Consider the following 20,285-nt stretch of genomic DNA (forward strand, 5'->3'; position numbering starts at 1 on the left):
TAAGGAGGAGGAATGAGGAGTCAAAGGTGACATCAAGGTTTCAGACCTGACGTTAACAGGAAAATTGGGAAGGACTTGAGGGAAAAGATTACTTACTTCTGTTTTGGACATATTGAGTTTGAAATCCAATTCAAGATATCCAAAAGCAGTGGTTGATAGAAGACTAGAAATCGGGAGAGATTAGGGCTGCAATGTAGGAGTTATCTGCATAGAGGTGAGACTTAACCCATGTTATGGGATCACAAGTAGGATAGTACAGAGAGAGAGAGAAGGGGGGAAAAATAGTTTACTGTCAAAGTAGAAATCAAATGTAAATTTGTCTCTTAAAAAAACTATGCTTATAAGTGTCTGAAATATTCTATCTAGGTAATAGATCTTCAATTCAGAGGCTATATAAATGTGATGTGTGTGATTACACAAGTACAACCTATGTTGGTGTCCGGAATCACAGACGAATCCATAGTTCTGATAAGCCATACAGGTAAGTGTATATGATCCTTGAGTTTTAGTACATGTAATACATTTTGTGTAATATCAGTAAAAAAAGGAATCATTTGTAAAAATAAGCATAAATTTCACAAGTACATACTCACTACACTGTGGGCTTCTATACTTTCATCTTTAGTGTCTTGTGACTTTTTTCACCTTTTATTAAAGATCTCAAATCCATTTGGGAAAATTATTAACCAAAGGAGGCTCTGTTTAGTAATCTTATTACATGGGGAATATAAAATTTTAAGTTTGGGTTTTAAAGCAGCATGTATTTTGTAAAACTTAATTAGAATTCATCTCAGTTGCTGGGTTCATGTATACAGTAATTATTGTATAAAATTTACCAACAATTTTCTTTTGAGGGAGTAATTATTTCACTTATTCTGACTCAGTCATCCAAAATCCAGTATTAATAGCAAATAAGCCTAAATCAGAAATCCTTTAATCTCCCTTTGAAAGGATAGAAGGTAAAACATTTAGAGCATTACATTTTTAATATCCCATTTAAATGGTACATTATTGGTCACAAAAGTTGCTTTTAGCATGAATTTCCAAAAGCTGATATTTTAAAGATCCTAATTTGTTGCTTTATAAAGCCTTGAAGTTTAGAATTTTGAAAAAAAATTATCATTTACTCTTTATAGTAAAGTACTGGAATTTTATAGGGAAGGATTTAAAAGTAGTCCAGTTTATCCAGATGTCACAGAACCATGAAAAGAAGAACAAGATTCTTATCAAAGCTTATTTGTATTCAGTACTGGGTTGTATTTGGTGTGCATTTCTTTAAACCTGTTTTTTTTGTATTGTTTGTAAATTCTTAATATCTAAACTCACAAGTTTTATATTTATATCAAATTCCAAGAATATAATTCTTCTGAATATGGAGAAATTACTCATTCTAAGAATAAATAATGCTAAGAGTTTTTGATATATTGTCTTCAAGTTTGATATATTTCTTAAGTTGCCTTAAAGATTGGTTTGATTTCCCTGAAGCAAATTAAATTGTTGTTACTTTGCAATTGAATAATCATTAAGAGTAGGTATTTTAAAGATGTTCTTTCCGGTCCCAGAATCTCTTCTAAGAGCAGAGATTGTTTGATTTTTGTCTTTGTGTCCTGCCTTTCATCACAGAGCCACTCTGATAGCAAGAGCTTAATAAATGGTTAATTGACTAATTCTTGAAAAAGAGGGCTTATCATCTATATGGCCCTGAATTTTTCATGTACCTCATTCTTAAAGTAGAAAATGTCTTTTGTATTATGACAAAGGAAGAAAGCATTAATTCACATATTAAAGAACAAAAGTCACTGATTCAGATCTTACCTTTAAGAGAGAGTATCTTTTTATTGATTTACTATTAACCTCATCCATAACTTTCCTATTTATGGTTTCTTCAGTTTTTGTTTATATAAAATACTTGGAACAGTTTTTCATCTAACAAACTTTGTATACTTCTCACCACGTGAATCTTTTTTTTAAGGTTTTTTTTTTTGCAAGACAAAGGGGTTAAGTGCCCAAGGTCATACAGCTGGGTAATTAAGTGTCTGAGGTCAGATTTGAACTCAGGTCCTCCTGACTCCAGGGTCAGTGGTCTGTCCACTGCACCACCTAGCTGCCTCCCACCATGTGAATCTTAGTCAATTCTTCCCTCATCTTACTCCCTCCTCCCCTCAAAAAAAAGTTTAATTTCTAATTTCTGAATATCCTGGTGGTTAGAATCATTGCCTGTATCCTTCAGTGTTGGGGGAGGAGGGGAATCTATTTTTAATTGCGAACAAAAGTGGCGCTCCAGAGAACATAAAATGCCAACTGTTTAAACAGGAGAGAATTGTCATTCTTTGAGTTTTGAAATCCATTCCTTTACTTAAAAAAAGCCCAGGATTGTATCTTTTTTTTAATATTCTGTAGATTGCACACAATTTTTCATTTTCATGGGCAACATAAATGCTGCTTTGAACAGGACCACAGAGCAGTTTACCAAAGGAAAAAGCAGTTTTTAAGCACTGTATTTTTTTAACTCTTGAAATTTTAATAGAACTAAAAGAAACTTTTCTCTTTCTATATCCCCTCCTTCAAGGTTACCAACAGACCATCACAGCCTTCCAAAAGTAGCATTCTGCAATAGCCTGTTTCAATCCCTTCCATTGTCTAATCAGATACATAAAGTTCCCAAGTATAACAGTTTTAAAAGTTAGTGTTCTGTGTTATAACCTTGAATAAATTTTAATTACACTTTTTAGCTTCTTTATCCTCATGCTAAGGAATTATTAGTTCTTTCAAACTCTTCACTAGATCTTATTTTCTCTTAATTATTGTGATTTTCCTCTTAACATTGCTTTACTCTCTATATATACTTCATTTGCAGAGCCCAAGACTATATAGACCCCCAGGATAATTTGTCTGCTTTCAAAATAGAAAAATTTTAAAATGACTGAGATGTGACTTCTTCTAGTTTTCAATTGATTTCAGGAATTTGAATTAGTCTTGAAGGTGATTTTGGAATTTTCAGTCTGATAGAAAACTTTCTGAATGGTAGTCCAAATGGTATGGTCAGAATTAACCTTTTCCCTTGGGTCTTTATCTGGTTCCCTATTTTTTGTTTACTAAAACTGGTATTGAGCTTTTTGTTGAGGGGAGGAAATTTATTTATTTGTTGATTTTAGTTGATGCAGACTAACATCAGCACATTTGTCTTAGAATAAAAGTATAATTTGTACATTACATCAGAAATTCATATTTTAGACAGCTCACAAAGTGCATTTTTTCAGTAAAATATATGATTTTTGCTAGAACAAGAATATAGTTCAAAATGCCATGAGACTTCATATTAGAAGCATTCACACTAAATTACTAGTGGAATAGTTTAAGTATATGATGGTAAAAATCCTGGCATTGGTATGCCTTCTTAGTGGGGGTTTTATGAAGAGGCAGGTAGAAGTTAAGGGTAAATCAATCAATATAATATTTATTACCTACTCTTTGTCAGACTGTATTATGCTCTGTAGATACCAGAGCAAAGAATGAAATAATCCCTATTCACAATGACTTTATAGAGAAATTGAGATTGCTCAGGCCTATTATTTAATGTGACAGATTGACATGCATTTGGTTCTTCTAGTGGTTCTCGTTATCTTCTTTTTATTCTGTCTATACTTTGTTTCCTCAGAGTTAGGTTTTAATTCAACTTGATACTTTTATGAAGGTAAATTAACTCAATAGTTAAAAGAGGGAATAGTGAAAGGATTTAGGGCAGCTTTCCATATAAACTTTTACCTTTAAAACAGAATATCTACAGGTTATCACTTTTGTCTAAAAATTTAAAGCCATATTGGCAAATTATTAACTTTATCAGTTTGTATCTATGCTTGGACTTTAGGAGTCTTCCTATCTTAAGGCATCATGTGCCCTCAGAATTACCTGTTTCTTTCAAAAGTATAGTTTTACAGAACAGTAGAGTTTACTCATTAATTCCAATAATATTTATCTTAGTTTCTACTACCCTTAAAGGTATTAAGGTTCCTCTGTTCATTAAAGAATGTTTACTGTAAAAGCTACCCCAAATTCACATAGATAAGTCATTTCCTAGTGAGGAGGGTGTGTGTAATGTGGGGAAGTGAAAGTCAGAAGATAAAAGTCTTTATCTTCACAAGTTGTTTACAAAGTAAAGTAATAGATTGTAGGTTAACTTCCTATCCTGTAGTTTATTTACCTTTGATTTGCTTAGAATCAGAATATATATAGGAACAAATGAATTTAAACTATAAATTTCAGTTTTCAAAATTCCTTAAAAGGTTAAATGGTCTCATACTAATATAAAAGTTTTAATTGAAAATTATGGGCTTCAGGGCAGCTATGTGATGCAGTGAATAGAGCACTAGCCCTGGAGTCAGGAGGAACAAAGTTCAAATCCTACCTCAGACACTTAATAATTACCATCTATATGATCTTGGGCAAGTCACTTAACACCATTGCCTTGCAAAATAAAAAGAAGAAAATTAGCGACCTGGAACACAAAATTTATTGATCTTGCAGATAATCATTTTGGTTTTGTATACTCATTCCAACTGAAACCCAAAACCTTTTAAGCCCCATGGAGATAGGGACTACCTTTCTTTTTCTATAGATTTATATCCCTAACACTTAGTGTAGTGTTTGGCCCATCTGAAGTACTTCATCCATTTGTGATCTATCCATCAAGCTGAACCCTGGTTTTGTACTGATGTACTTATGTGGCACTGACTGATGAGACCTGTGAACTGTCAATAGAACTGTCAAAAGCACAATCCAAGAGTACAGGGTTATTTTAGGACTTTCTTTAGTGAATGTTGCATTCAAGATGTGTGAAGGCCAAGGTGGTGCTGGGTGCTGGAAGAGACAGAAGGATAAAAAAAAAATGATGTAACTTAACTCTAAAGAATTTATGATCTGGTTTGATTTGGTTGAGAATACAGAAACTTGAAAAATAAGGAAACTTAAAAAGATCTCTGAACATAAGGATTAAGCTTAGTGTCTCAGGTTACTTTTTCAAATAAGATTGATGACCAAATTTAATGGCACCATGGAAAATAGAAATGGAAAATATTGAAATTGGCTTTTAAGGTTTCCATTGGTATTTAACCTCTCTTTTAGCTTTATAGTAGTTGTGTCTTATAAGGAATTAGGCATTCTATATACTATTATATTATATTATATTATATTATATTATATTATATTATATTATATTCAATGCAAAAATTTCAGTTTTACAGCCAATATTCTCATTTCCCAAGCAACAGTAGAGATAAATTTAAAATAGTGTTGATAATGTGAATGTAGTTAGTGTCTCAGATTTCTCAGCATTTAGAGTAAAACTGTGGATATTGTTAGAGATTTCAAGGACTTGTGGATTTAGAGCTGAAAAAAGGGGACCTTTATGTGATCTTTTGTTGAATGTCCTTATTTTATGCTGGAGGAATAGACCCTCAGAGGTTAAATGATATGTTCAAAGTTATATGGGTAAAATCATGGCAAAACCATCATTCAAATTCAAGTTCTCTGAGTAGAAATCTAGTACTCTTTCCTCTTTAACCTGTTTCAAGGTATGTGAATAAATGAATATTGTAACAATATTTTTTATGAGTGATGAAGTATTTTAAATGAGTAACATCCTTTTAAGAATGTGTTGTGGGGCAGCTAGGTGATGCAGTGAATAGAGCATTAGCCCTGGAGTCAGGAGGACCTGAGTTCAAATCCAGTCTTAGACACTTAACAATCACCAGCTATGTGGCCTTGGGCAAGTCACTTTACCTCATTTACCTTGCCAAAAAAAACCTAAAAAAAAGAATGTTGTGGTTTCTAAAAAAGTAGTTTTTATTAGTGCGTTATTTATTCAAACTAAATAGCAAGCAGAATACTAATTTTTTATAAGAACTGAGATAATAGGAAGCTAAATGGTTGACTTCTCCAGATTAAAAGGCAAATTCTGGGTCTATGATGGATATACTTCAGGATATAGCCAACGTTTTCTCCACCCCCTAATTTATTTGTCACCTGCCAGAAGAGGGATTTGTCCAATTTAGAAAGGGCCCCTTGCTGCAGTTTAATGGCTCAATGGTTGTATATGGCTATTTACATACGTGTATATAATCAGAGATTTTTGTTGCACTTTAAACAGTTTTATAAATGAATAGAAGTAATGCCCTTAATTTTATATCTCTTCTAACCATAACATTTTGTTTTTAAAAATAGGTTTTTTTGGTATGTAATTCCTCTAAGAACGTAACCCCCAGTCACAGAATATTAGAAATTGGGAGAAATTTTACAGATCATCAATAACCCAATATCTGCAATTTACTTAGAAACTGAAGCCGAGAGAGAGAGAGAGAGAGAGAGAAAGAATGATTTGCCTAAGATCACATAGATAGAGAATTATTATGAGAAATGAGACTAGGATCCAAGTTTCTTGATGTAAATGTTTTTACCACATTGTCATAGAATCAATCCATGGTGCCAAGATCTAGACCTGTAGACCTAGTTATGTGCTGTCCAACTTTTATAGAACATTGCTACATGGAATGAAAATTCTCAGACAGCAACAGAAGTCAGTATATGGTAATTCATCCTATATTTTTATTAATTATTTATTACTGTTACCATTTGATCTTGTATGGGGCATTCTGATTCTATCTCCTCTCAAGCCACTTTCTTTGTGCTCTAACAGAAGTTTGTCTGGAATAGGCATTTAATAAATAACAGTTGGATGAATCAGTGAATGAATAAATAAATAATTTGAGTTTGAATTTTGAATTGCTAGTAAAAATTTCTGAAAGGGCTCCTAAAGGAGCATTTTACAAAGCAGCATTTAGTTGGTCAACATATACTAACTACTGTGATCCTACTATAATGCAATGAAGTGTGCTTCATGCAGTGTACTGGCCTACAGATTTATTGACTAGGATGTCTGTATAATACTGTATCTCAAAATGAAATATTCAAAACATTAGTTTTATGCATTTTACTTTCTTATTAAGGCTTATGAAAACTTAAGGTAAGTAGTTAATTTAGTAAAGAATAACAACTATGGGATAATAATTCTCAGATACTAGAAGCATTTACTTTGCACCTAGAACTATAGATCACCTAAAGTTTCTAGAAGAATATTTCTGTTACTGGATGCTATTGTAGAAACCATAACATCTTAGATTTTAGCAGACTATTGTTAAATACTAAAAAGAAAACATTCTGTCCCTCTTTTCATTTTCTGCTTTATATACATTTCTCTCTGCATCAGTATCACTGCAGTTTATATCATTACTTAGCGATGAGTAACAATTAGTAAACAGATTTGTCTGTATTAAGTACTGAAAAGAAATGTATTATTAAAAGTAGCATTCTTAAATACTTAGTGGTAAATTCAAGGTTTATTGATTTGTGCAACAACATAAAGAAAATAGATAAATTTTTTAAAAAGCTTTAGACCAGCTGTTCTTGAGACCACTGGGAATCTCCAAGCCTTCCAGGGAGTTCACAAGTTTAAAATCATTTTCATAATACTGAAACATTATTTAAATACTCTTGTCTTTTCCAGTTATATATCTATATAAGGCTGAGTTTTCTTTACATACTTCAACATAAATATATTAAAACAGATTGATTCAGAAGTAGATAAAAGAATTCTGCTTTCTTCAATTAGTTATTAAGAAGATTTGATTAACAATGTCATTCAACTCAATAGTTTTTTAATAGTTATTTAAAATTTTATGTTAACATATCTTAATTTAACATCTTAAAATTTTTATCAGTTTTATTTTATAATACAGTAAGTATTGGCTGCTATAACCTCACATAAACAAAAGCTTTTTGGAGTCCTCCATAATTTTTAATCTGTTAAAAGGCCCTGAGACCAAACATCTGGTAACTTCTTTAGAGTATTAGACTATTAAATTAAATACCAGATTTTGCAAAATAAAAATTTTCAGAACTTTTACAGATCTAAATCGCCATTTTAGTTGTATTTGACTATTTTAAATCTAACTGAAATCCTTTTTGAGGAACATTTCTTTCCTTTGTTTGAGGTCGAGGGATGTTTCATCTTAATTGGTGACTCAGTAAAGATTCTGAATAGGTAACTTTTTTAGAAATGTTAATATGTTTAGCTATAGTAGTAGGAAATTGTTAACTTGCTTCTTCAAAGTTATACCTAGATTTGAATATGGGACTTTAATTTCTTTATTATTTTCTTTAAATTACACTTTAAAAGGTCTTTTGATTTTTCTTCAACCTTTCTTTCAGATGTTCTCTGTGTGGATATGTATGTAGCCATCCTCCTTCTTTGAAATCCCATATGTGGAAACATGCAAGTGACCAAAATTATAACTATGAGCAAGTAAATAAGGCTATCAATGATGCAATTTCACAAAGTGGCAGGTGTGTGATCTTAATCACCCTTATACCCTTCCCTCCTTATATTTGAATCAGAAGATTCAATCCCAGCCAATTATTTTAAATTTAAAATTGTATGTATTTTTTGCTTTTGTTTTTTAGGGTTCAAGGACAATCCCTTGGAAAGATTTTATCAGACAGCACTGATGAGAAAGCTAATTCTGTTGTGGGAATTTCAGAGAATTTGATGTCATTTTCAGAAACAGTTAACCAGGCTCCCAGTGAAGTTATAGGTCCCAATGAGAATAAAAAACTTAGCCCAACAAATAATAATAATACCTCACAATATTCAGAAAAGACCCCCAAACAGGCCCCTCCCAATATGGAATACTGTGTTTTGCTCTTCTGTTGTTGTATTTGTGGTTTTGAATCTACTAGCAAGGAAAACCTCTTAGATCATATGAAAGAACATGAGGGTGAAATTATAAATATCATTCTAAATAAGGACCACAACTCAACCCTAAGCACAAACTAGTTGGAATAAAATTTCCTAGCAGCAGTTCTACCTTTGTTAATGTCAACTGAGGTAGTAGATAAAGAGGACATTTCTTGTGTGATATTTGTGTAAATGTCAAGTATGACTTTGGTGAACTAAATCCCTATTGCAGTCAAGAGAAGGAACTATAAATGGGTAATGCTTAATAAAGAATAAATAGTTCTAGTTAGGTGAAGCAAATGGGAAAGAAGCAAAAAAGTTTATATCAATCCTATGTTCCTATATCTTATGCCAAATGTTTACATTTCCAAATGCCTATTGTAGACCTGAACAAAGGAGTTAATATAAAGTATTTTCGGGAACCATTGTAGTAAAAATATCTCCTTTATTTTAAATAAAGGTTATTTATCCTTCTTTCCAATTGATGGCCTAACAACTCTTGGGGTGGAAAGAAATTTTACCTAAGAAAACTAGGTCTGTTTAGTGTTACTTACAAGAAGGGAAGAATCAGAAAAGAAGCAAAGGACAAGTAGACTTTGGGACAAGAGAGTATCTTATTGTCTATCTTTGGAGAATATATTTGGAATCCCATACTGAACTAGAAGGAAATAGTCATCCTGTCAAACTTGGCATAAATAGGATTTGATTCTAGTTTTACAAACACAAAATCAGCCACCTCTGTATTCAAGTTGTGGTTTGCAAATAGACGTTTTGAAAGTATCTTCAATTACGTGTATGGTATCATTTTTAAGGAGAAGATAAGGGAGAAATAAAAAAAAAAGAAAATCACCCCAAAAAATAAGAAATGCAGTTTTATGGAAATGGTCATTATAAAAGTAAAATACTTATATTGCTGCTAAAAGGCTGTATCTGAATGATATTTAGAGCACTGTAGTTTTCTAAGTAAAATGAAAACCATTCAATCAACCCCATCTCCTAAATAAAAGCAAGCATGCTACCAGATACAGACTTACTAATACTTTAAATCTGAAGAGTTTCATTTGTTGACCACCAAACCATTGTTTTTTCTGTCAGCTTTACCATCTTGAATTGAGTGAGAAAGTACAGGGTGGTTTTTCTTTGATAAGAAGTTTCTCTTTAAATCATTTCAAAAGACAGAGAAATGAGGCTTCTGTTGTGGTTTTTTTTTAATTTATAAAATTTATGAAGCCGATGTTTTTATGTATACCTGCATAAATGGGATAATAAGCTAAATTGCTGTATCCTGAAAAATCCAGATCGCCTATAAAAGTTTAAATAACAAACAGGGTTTAATAGTCTTCAAGGATATATATCTTACCTAAGAAAAATGTAGAAAGGTAGTATTCTGTGAGAAAGTGATATGAAGAGCAGATTTTTTTTGAAGGCAAGGCAATTGCCTCAAAACCTGCTATCACATAGGTGCAATTCTAGTTTTTCACAAATCACAAGTTTTGTGTAAAAAACTTTATTATAATGTATTTCAAAGAGTGATAGCAAGAATGATGTTTCTTTTGTATTTATTATCACATATTTATGTGTAATTTCTGTTACAGAAATAAGCTGTAACTACAGATATGAAAAGTTGGTGTACACCCAGTGCACCATATTCATGGTGCTATTTCTGCATTTATTTTCTAATATCCTCCTGATCAAAGACTGTGATGCTAGGCAACTTCGAGTTTGTCAGGAGTGTTGTATATACACTTCTTACTTAATGTAACAGAATAAGCTCCAAAGTCTACCGAATTAAATTAAATTTTTATGGAATCCATATGAAATACTTTCAGTTAGAGCACTGTCTGATGAATGATTTTTACATTATAATTTGACTATGACTTAGGTGACACATGTGTGTTAAATAAAATTAAGATTTTGCAACAATGTCATATAGCTCATTAAAGTTGCCTTTTAACTTTCTGTTGAATTTAAGTCCACTTAGGAAATTTTTTTTAAATAGATTTCAAAATATTTGTATGTAATAAATATATCACTGAACCCAATGTAAGTAACAGGAGAGGTTTACATTTTTATAGTCCTCTCTTTTCAGAATCAAAATATAATAAATTTTGAATCAGTCAAATATTTTTAGGTGGTACCATTGTCATCACAGTGGTCAGCACTGATATTGGTGGGCCGGATTTTCATTTCCAGTCATTTTTATGGAACTTTGTTTTTTCAGGTGTAGGAAATAGTAATGCTGAAAATGAACAACCTTAAGAAATTCCTCTGTTAAAATTGCAACATAGAAATTCATTTTCATGGTTCCCATTTTATATAATTATTTTTTGGGGAAAAACCCTTTCCTCCCCCATAGGAAAAAAATGTACATATATTTTTTTTTAATTTGCCTATTTTGGGTGTCGTCAAACCAATTCCACTGATTAATCCTTACATTTTCCTCAGGGGATCATGAATTTAAAATTTTAAAATTGTCACAAGTAATGGAAAGAAAGTGAAGTCCACAAATATAGTCATTAAACTTTTATCAAGTCTCATGGTTTGATTCTAGTTTGATTCCAGTTTTACTTTCCCATTGTTTTTTAATATGTCTGAGGTTAACATTGTGTCAACCCAAATATTTAAATACTTTTAAAAAATGGAAAAATATTCTGAATATTCAAATGTCAAGACTGTAATTTCAACAGAATTAAACATCAAATGTTTAACATCTCTTCCTGTTACACAGGAAGAGATTAGTGCTTTTATTAGTACAAGATCATACAAAATTGTGTTTAAAACATTGCACATTTAAGATTTCCAGAATTCTAAAAGCAACTCTTAAAAGAAGTTTCTTCGGTACATCATTTTGTGATATATAAACTTTTATATTATTTCTCTGATGGTCCAGAGTCCCTTTTCTGTCAAAGCACATCAACATCCAGAAAATTATTTTGCCACACTACTTGAGCCTTACATTTTAGGTTCTCTGGTCAGCCAATTTAATTTAGTGACACTCACTGTAACCTTTGTTCTAAATACTTTAATCTTTTTTTGAGATTAAAAAAAATCATTCCAAAACTACTTGAGTTGTCTGTATTAGCAAAGCAAAAAGGTGGATCCCTATGTTTACATTTCATCATCCTACAATATACTTGGATTGACAAGGAAGAGCAAACTCCTGTCTGAAGAGTCGTAGTTTTTTTTTTCAATTTTCACAAGCACTTATTTAATCATTAATTCTTTAAAATGTACAGCAGGTGCTCAAAGTAATGTTATGTAAAATATATTTAATAGAAATTTGAGTTTAATATTCATGGACATGGATATATGTATTTTTTTAAGAAATAAGCATTGTATAACACTACGGCACTGCTTTTATAGCCAAAGCATTAAAATCTTTAGAAAACTGACGTGTAAAGACTACAGTTAATTTTAACACTGTATCTTATTAAATAAGATGAACTGCATTTTATAAAAATTATCCAGCACATTAAGCTGCATGCCTTAAAGCCTAAAAGTCTAGGATTGTGTTCATGATGGAACAGAACAAAGAAGCAAATTCAACAATGCTTCCTTAACTACCTTCTGAAATACTGTACAATGTTAGAATAATTTATTTTGCTTTACAGGAGTTTGTCTTGTATGGACTTTAATATTGTATTTTGGTAATAAACTTTTTTGTTAAAAATACTTGTCTTTATTAATCTTCACTTGGAAATGTTCATTTGGCACCATTATTTACAAAAGTTGTAAAACTTTCTAAAGGTTAATTGATCAGAGACTCATTGCTATAAATTCTAGTAAATTGGACAAAAGAACTCATTTGACAAGCATTTGAGCTTTTCAGTCAAATTTTAAAATTATTTTCTCCCAAAAATAATTGGCTTCCTATATGATAGCTTCATTCCTATGATACTTTTTAACTTTGCAAAAGGGATTTCTTAACCTGTTGCTCACAAATGGTTTTCTTTGTGCTTAAATTTTCCTAGTACAACCATCATTTGGTAACCTCCACTCATTTAAAGTTCACAATGCAAATATATCATAATCCACTTAGTAGAATCAGTTCATCTTTCAGTTACAATCGACTAACTTTAAAAATTCCTTTTCACTGCAACTCTGCCTTAGGATATGTGTTTCCTCAAGCATATTCACTAGTTTCCCCAAAACTTCCTATAACCTAATTCTCTACCTCAACCACACACAAGAAAAAGTCATTTGCTCTCACTGTCACAGGTGATTGACTTCATATTTTAAAATTCTTAAATAACCAACCAGAATCTAGCATTCAAAAAATGATACTTCAAACTTAAATCTTTTCATCCTTACCATGATCTCTAGTTGATCTCTCAGTACTGTCCTAGTACAGTAGTTACCAAAATTTTAGTCCCAGGAACCTTTTTCTCAAAAATTTACTGATCTCCCAAAAAAGCTTTTATGCAGAATCTATTACTATTTACTATGATTGAAATTAAGATTTATTATAGTAAAAATAGTATTGGTTTCCCAGGTACTTGAGTATTGGACACACCATGGTTCCCCAAATCATCTTTAAGACCATCTTTAAGGGTATGTTGTAGGCAAATAACCCTTGTTCTGGCTTCGATTTTTTCACTTCCCAATTTCAACCCTATCAACAAACTAGTTAAATGTTAACTCTTTAATTCAATATTCCTTGCCCAAATCTAAGGGTGGCTGTCACCATCTGCCTTCTTCATGAACAGACTTATGAACAGTGGAAGTCGTAACTGTTGACCTACTTCACTACACATTATTTAGTCACATCTGTTGCAAGAACACAACTCCTGTAATCCCCAATTAATGCTCTATCCAGGTGGTCTCCAAAGGGCAAGAGTCTTGGCCCCTCTGATCTTAAGGGAGGCATCCAACCCCACCACAATAAGCAATAATGGATTTGTCTCCACCAAAATGCACATTTATCCATCACTATTACTCAACTGTCCCACTTTACACCCCCCCCCCACACACACACACACACTCTATCCTCTAACTTTCCTGAGCAAAACTAAAATCCCTCCAGGCAGTCATAACCTGAGACCAGTAGCCACAGAAGTAGCTACATAACAGGTAGTTGGGACAATACCCCATCTTCAGATTATCTACCCTTTGCTCTACAGGTACCTTGTGGTTGTAAGTGAGGCAAGTAGGCTCTGCCTTCCTAGGCAATGATGATTAAAAGTAATCCACAAACTTTTTCCATTTTGTTTGGAAAGCAGTCATAGTATCATACCAATCAGTCTACCCAAAAATTACTTTATAGAGCTAGAAAATATAATAAAATTTATAAATACCCATCAAGAATATCAAGGAATAGGGGGCAGCTAGGTGATACAGTTGATAGAGCACTGGCCCTGGAGTCAGAGTTCAAATTCGGCCTCAGACATTTAATAATTACCTAGCTGTGTGGCAAGCCACTTAACCCTATTTGCCGTGCAAAAACCTAAAAAAAAAAAATCAAGGAAATTAAAAATGCAAAGGAAGATGGCCTAGTCATAGCAGATCTAAAACTATAAAGCAGCAGTTTGGTATAGGGTAAGAAGCAAATTTTGTGGATCAGGGTTAGGTTCACAAGACATAGTAGTAAATAACTACAGTCTCTAGCTTCTAGGATGTAAACTCACTATTTGACAAAAAACTGCTGGAAAAACTAGAAAATAGTATAGCACAAACTAAGTATAGAACATCTCACACCCTGTACAAAGATAAGGTCAAATGGGTACGTGATTTAGACATAAAGGGTGATACCATTATACAAGTTATAAGAGCAAGGAATCGTTTACCTGTCAGATCTATAAAGAGGAGGATTTATGACCAAAGAATAGAGAGAACATGATGAAATGCAAAGTGGATGATTTTGATTACATTAAATTGAAAAGTTTTTGCACAAACAAAACCATTACAACCAATGTTAGAAGGAAAAACAAAGAATTTTTACAGTGTTTCTGGTAAAAGCCTCATTCCTAAAATAGAGAACTGAGTCAAATTTATAAGAATAGAAGTCATTCCCCAATTGATAAATAGTCAAAGGATATGAACAGGAAGTTTTCAGATGAAATTAAAGTTATCTATAGTCCTATGGAAAAGTACTCTAAATCACTATTGATTACAGACATGAAAATTAAAACAACTCTGAAATATCACCTCATACCTCTCATATTGGCTAATATGACTAAAAAGGAAAATGATCAACTTTGGAGGGGATATGAGAAAACTGGGACTCTAATGTATTGTTGGTGGCATTGTGAACTGATCCAATCACTCTGGAGAACAATTTAGAATTGTGCTTAAAGGATTATAAAACTGTGCATCATCTTTGCTCCATGAATACCACTACTAAATCTGTATCCCAAAGAGACCACTAAAAAAGGGGAAAGACTTACATATTCAGAACTTTTAATAGCAACTCTTTTGTGATGGCAAAAAAATGAAAATTAGGGGTAGACCCCTCAATTGGAATATGATTGAATAAATTGTGATATATTAATGGGAATATGAACAGGAATACTCTTGTTCTGTAAGAAATCATGAGTAGGTAGATTTCAGAAAAACCTGCAAAGACTTACATGAACTGATGCTGAATGAATTGAGCAGAATCAAAACATTGTACACCTTAACAGCAAAATTGTACAATGATAAACTATGATGGACTTAACTCTTCTCAGCAATATATCTATCAAAGATAATTCTAAAAATACCTGAGATGGAAAATGCTATTGACATCCAGAGAAAGAACTATGGAATCTGAATGCAGATCAAAGCATATATTTTCATCTTTTTAAGTGTGTTTTTTCCTTCTCATGATTTTTCCCCTTTTGATCTGATTCTTCTTTCAAGCTTGACTTACAGGGACATGTGTGTAATGCAAGTGTACGTATATAACCTATATGGGATTACTTGCCATCCTAGGGTGGGGAGAGGGAAGGGTGGAAGGGAGAGAACTTTACAAAAATAAATGTTGAAAATTATATTTAATTATTGGAAAAATGGATGGCATTGTTTTCTTCCAAGTGTTATAGTTGTTGACTGATATTTTTGCCATGATAAAAAAGGCTAGATTAACTAAATAATTATAAACAAGATGAGCTGTAAGGAAAACATTCTTAAATGTAAGGAATATTTAGGACTTTTTGTAATGAACAGAATGAATGAGATTATAAAACCTGTAAAACTCGTAAAAGGGAAAGGTAGAAGTCTTTGACTTGCCTCTAAATTAACTTCTGCACAGAGCTCCTCATTAAGTCTGTGGGGTTAAAAAGTTCACACATTCTCTTTCTGCTCTGACAATGGAATGATCTTTCTAAAGCAATCTTTTTTCTTTTGCCCTGAAAAAACTTAGGAAAGTTTTATCACCATAGGATTAGGCTCACTTGATATGATAAAGTGGCTTGATTTTTGTTTGCATATGAAAAGTCTAAGTAGAATCTAAGATGCTCTAGTTGCTCTTGGATATTCAGTTTATCTTTTTTTATTTTTCTTATTTTTATTTTATTTTTTAATTCTCATTTTGTACAAATGGTTTTTTTACATTAATAAAATATTCTTGTTTAAGAGTAAACAAAATACCCCTCCCCCCATGAATATAGACTCATTTGGGCAATAAAGTAAAGGGGAGAGAAAAAAATTAAAATTAAAAAAAATAATAGTAATAATTGTAGGTATGGCCAGGTGGCGCAATGGACGAAGCACCAGCCCTGGAGCCAAGAGCACCCAAGCCCACATCCAGCCCCATAGACCCAACAATCACCCAGCCGTGTGACATGCAAGCCACCTGATCCCCACTGCCCTGCAAAAACCAAAAAGAAGGGAAAAAAAGACCTAAAATAAAATAAAATAGTAATCATAGTAGGGGTGGCTGGGTGGCAGACAGAGCATTGGCCCTTGAGCCAGGATCACCCGGGTCCAAATCCAGCCTCAGACACCCAAAGATCACCCTGCTATGTGGCCCCAGGCAGGCCACCCAGCCCCACTTGCCCTGCACCCTCCCCCAAACAATAACAATAAAAAATGTGCTTCAGTCTTTGCTCCAACACCAACAACTCTGTCATGGGTGGATCACATTCTTTATGGTAAGTCCATCGCAAAAGTTACTTCCATATTTTTCCAACATTGCCATTGCTGGAGCTGCCTCAGGGAGGCTGAAGTTCTTCCGCCCCTCCGACCCCGGTGAGCAGAGCCTTCCTGCTCTTTTCCAAGTTACCTTGAGTAGGAGAACTGCCTCACTGGGTCCCTTTGTGGGTTCTGTCTCTTGAAAGTTTAATTAGAGTCCTTAGTTTCAAGTTTTATCAAAGAGCGCCTAAGACTCAATCCCTTCTTGTCACCATCTTGGCTCCACCCTGGATATTCAGTTTATCAATCAAATTTGCTGCCATGAAGTAATTTATGGATCTCTGTTAATTCAATTTAATATACAGTAAGCTCTTACTGTCTCTATGGTATTATGTTATTATGGTGGGGATACAAATACAAAAAAAGAAAAAAAACAACTCCTGCCTTCAAGAAGCTTGCATTCTTTGGGGTATCCAACATAAAAACAGAGAAGCAAATATAAGATAGCTTGAAGGAGAGAACATTAACAACAAAAGAGATCAGGAAAAGGCTTCCAGTGGGTGTAGTACCTAAGCTCAAGTTTGAAGGAAGGGAAGAGGTAGAGGTGGTATGGATTGCATTTCAGGGATGACAGTAGCCTATAGAAATAGGAGATAGGGGGTGGTAGAGCACCGGTGGTCAGACATATAACACATTTTCTTTTTTACTTCTTACAAGGGGCTGGGATTGGAAGGCCTGTCCAGGACCATGGGGCCGGGTGGATTCTGGGCCTAAGGGGTGGTATGGGGACTCAGGGCCTCTTGGCCCCAGGACCAGGGATCTGTCTGCTGCGCCACTCAGCTACCCTACAGCAGAGTCAGAGTGAAAGGAGAGAGAAAATATAGTACATGGTGGTGGAGAAATAAGAAAAGAGGGAGTTGCGTTGGAAAAATATGGAAGTAACTTTTGCGATGGACTTACTGTAAAGAATGTGATACACCCATGACAGAGTTGTTGGTGTTGGAACAAAGACTGAAGCACACTTTTTTTTTATTATTATTATTATTTGGGGGAGGGTGCAGGGCAAATGGGGCTGGGTGGCCTGCCTGGGGCCATATAGCAGGGTGGTCCTTGGGTGTCTGAGGCCAGATTTGGACCCGGGTGCTCCTGGCTCAAGAACCAATGCTCTGTCCACCACCCAGCCACCCCTACTATTATTACTATTTTATTTTATTTTGGGTCTTTTTTTTTTTTTTTACTTCTTCTTTTTGGTTTTTACAGGGCAGTGGGGATCAGGTGGCTTGCATGTCACACAGCTTGGTGATTGTTGGGTCTGGATGTGGGCTCGGGTACTTGTGGCTCCAGGGCTGGTACTTCGTCCATTGCGCCACCTGGCCATACCTACAATTATTACTATTTTTTTATTTTAATTTTTTTCTCTCCCCTTTACTTTATCGCTCAAACAAGTCTATACTCATGGGGGGAAGGGAGTATCTCGTTTACTCTTAAACAAGAACATTTTATTAATGTAAAAAAAACCATTTGTACAAAATGAGAATAAAAAAATTAAATTAAAAAGATAAAAAAAATAATTACCTAGCTGTGTGGCCTTGGGCAAGCCACTCAATCTCATTGCCTTGTTAAAAAAAAAAAAAAGAAAAGAAAAAGAAATAGGAGATAGAATACTGAATTTTGGCATCAACCAGAAGACCAAGTTATCTAGAACATAGAATTAGTGAAGAATGAAATTAGTAATGTGAAATTAGTCTGAAAAGGTACGCTGAAGCAGATTGTGGAGGATTTTTAAACTAAAGAAACTGTATTTTGTCTTGGAAAAAAGAGTACCCAATCATCCCACCAGCACCTATTTATTAAGCATCTACTATGAAGCAGTCATTGTCCAAGGTGGAGGAATACTAATGAAATCAAAAGGAAAATTAGAATCTTGCCCTCAAAGGATTTACATTTGGTGCATTTAAGAGCATATAATGGTATATGGAAAACATTTTAAAAACTGATGCAAGGTAGCCTTAAGAGAAAGGTTTTTCATCAAAAAAAAGAGGAGTGGTTAGGTCTGTACTTTATCAATTTGGGAGGGGTGGAGCCAGGGTGGTAGCATGGAAGCAGGAATTCCCAGAAGCTCTCTTCCAGAATATTCTAAATACCTTAAAATTATGAAATAAATTCTAGAGTAGCAGAATCCACAAAAAGAACAAGTGAAAAAATTTTCTGGACCAAGATAACTTGGAAGATCCATGGGAAGGCTCTGTTCCACCAGGGTTGGAAGGGGCTGCAGTACCAAGCTACATCACAGTGAATTAGCTGGAAGGCTGGAGCCTTCCAGAAACAACCCATGGACACCTGGATTCATGGCAGTAGGAACAATTTCTAGACCTCCCAACCCAAGGATTGGATCGCCAAAGACAATTTGGAAGTTCAGAGGGGAAATTCTGACAGGAGGAGTGTGGAACCCAGTGCAGCTCAGGTCTCAGCATAGACCCAGCACCAGGAAAAGGATACAGATCAATGGAGCCAGCCAGCAGAGAGCCACCCAGCAGAAGCTTCCAGAACTCCAGCCCACAGATGGTAAGGGGGTGGGAGGAGGCTGCAGAGGTCTCTTCACTATCCCTGAGACAGGACTCTGGTGTTTTGTCCATACCCTGGTTGTAGTCTGTGGTCCCCTATTGCCACAGTGGAGCAGGGACCCTCCTCACAGCTCCAGGGCAGAGGGAAGTGCTTGCGGTCATCCACAGACCAGAGCACAGGCCAGGAGACCCGTCAGAGCCTCTCATGGGACCTTAAAGACATTGAGGTCCTTGGTGGGGAATGTCCTGAAAACATTCTAAAGCTTGGGGAGTAAAACCAGGGCACAGGCTGGGGAAATGAGTAAACAGAAAAAAAAAAAAAAAAGAAGTCTGAACATAGATAATTACTTTGGTCCCCTGGAGGCCCAAAACACACACTCAGAAGATGATGAAGTCAAAGCTTCTATATCTGAAGTCTCCAAGAAAAATATAAATTGGTCTCAATCAATGGAAAAGTTCAAAAAAAGATCTTGAAAATCATGTAAAGAAGATAGAGAAAAAATTGGGAAAAGAAATGAAGGCAATGCAGGAAAATCATGAAAACCAAGTCAGCAGCTTAGTGAAGGAGATAAAAAAAATAATATCTTAAAAACCAGCTTGAGTCAAATGAAAAAAAATCCAAATGGTCAATGAGGAGAATAATACCATAAAAGCCGAATTGGCCAGATGGAAAAGGAGATAAGAATCTCTCTGAAGAAAACAACTCCTTCAAATATAGAATGAAGCTAAGGGAAATGGATGACTTTGTGAGAAGTCAAGAAACAAAACAACCAAAAGAATGAAAAATTAGAAGAAAATATGAAATAGCTCATTGGAAAAACAGCTGACTTGGAAAACAGAACCAGGAGAGATCATTTAAAAATTATTGAGCTACCTGAAAGTTA

The 20,285-nt window shown here is 34.1% G+C and overlaps 1 protein-coding gene across 1 annotated transcript in view; it reads left to right on the forward strand.

Annotated features, from left to right (window-relative positions):
• Nucleotides 1-15,613, forward strand: part of ZNF507 (zinc finger protein 507) — a 30,974-nt gene extending 15,361 nt beyond the window's left edge. The window contains exons 5-7 of the mRNA XM_074211467.1: nucleotides 367-481; nucleotides 8,263-8,397; nucleotides 8,515-15,613. Coding sequence (XP_074067568.1) covers nucleotides 367-481; nucleotides 8,263-8,397; nucleotides 8,515-8,887 — 623 coding nt within the window. The 3' untranslated portion in view covers nucleotides 8,888-15,613. The remainder of the gene's footprint in view (nucleotides 1-366; nucleotides 482-8,262; nucleotides 8,398-8,514) is intronic.
• The last annotated feature ends 4,672 nt before the right edge of the window (nucleotides 15,614-20,285 follow it).

The sequence above is a fragment of the Macrotis lagotis genome, chromosome 1, assembly GCF_037893015.1.
Source record: "Macrotis lagotis isolate mMagLag1 chromosome 1, bilby.v1.9.chrom.fasta, whole genome shotgun sequence".
NCBI classification, from domain to species: domain Eukaryota; kingdom Metazoa; phylum Chordata; class Mammalia; order Peramelemorphia; family Peramelidae; genus Macrotis; species Macrotis lagotis.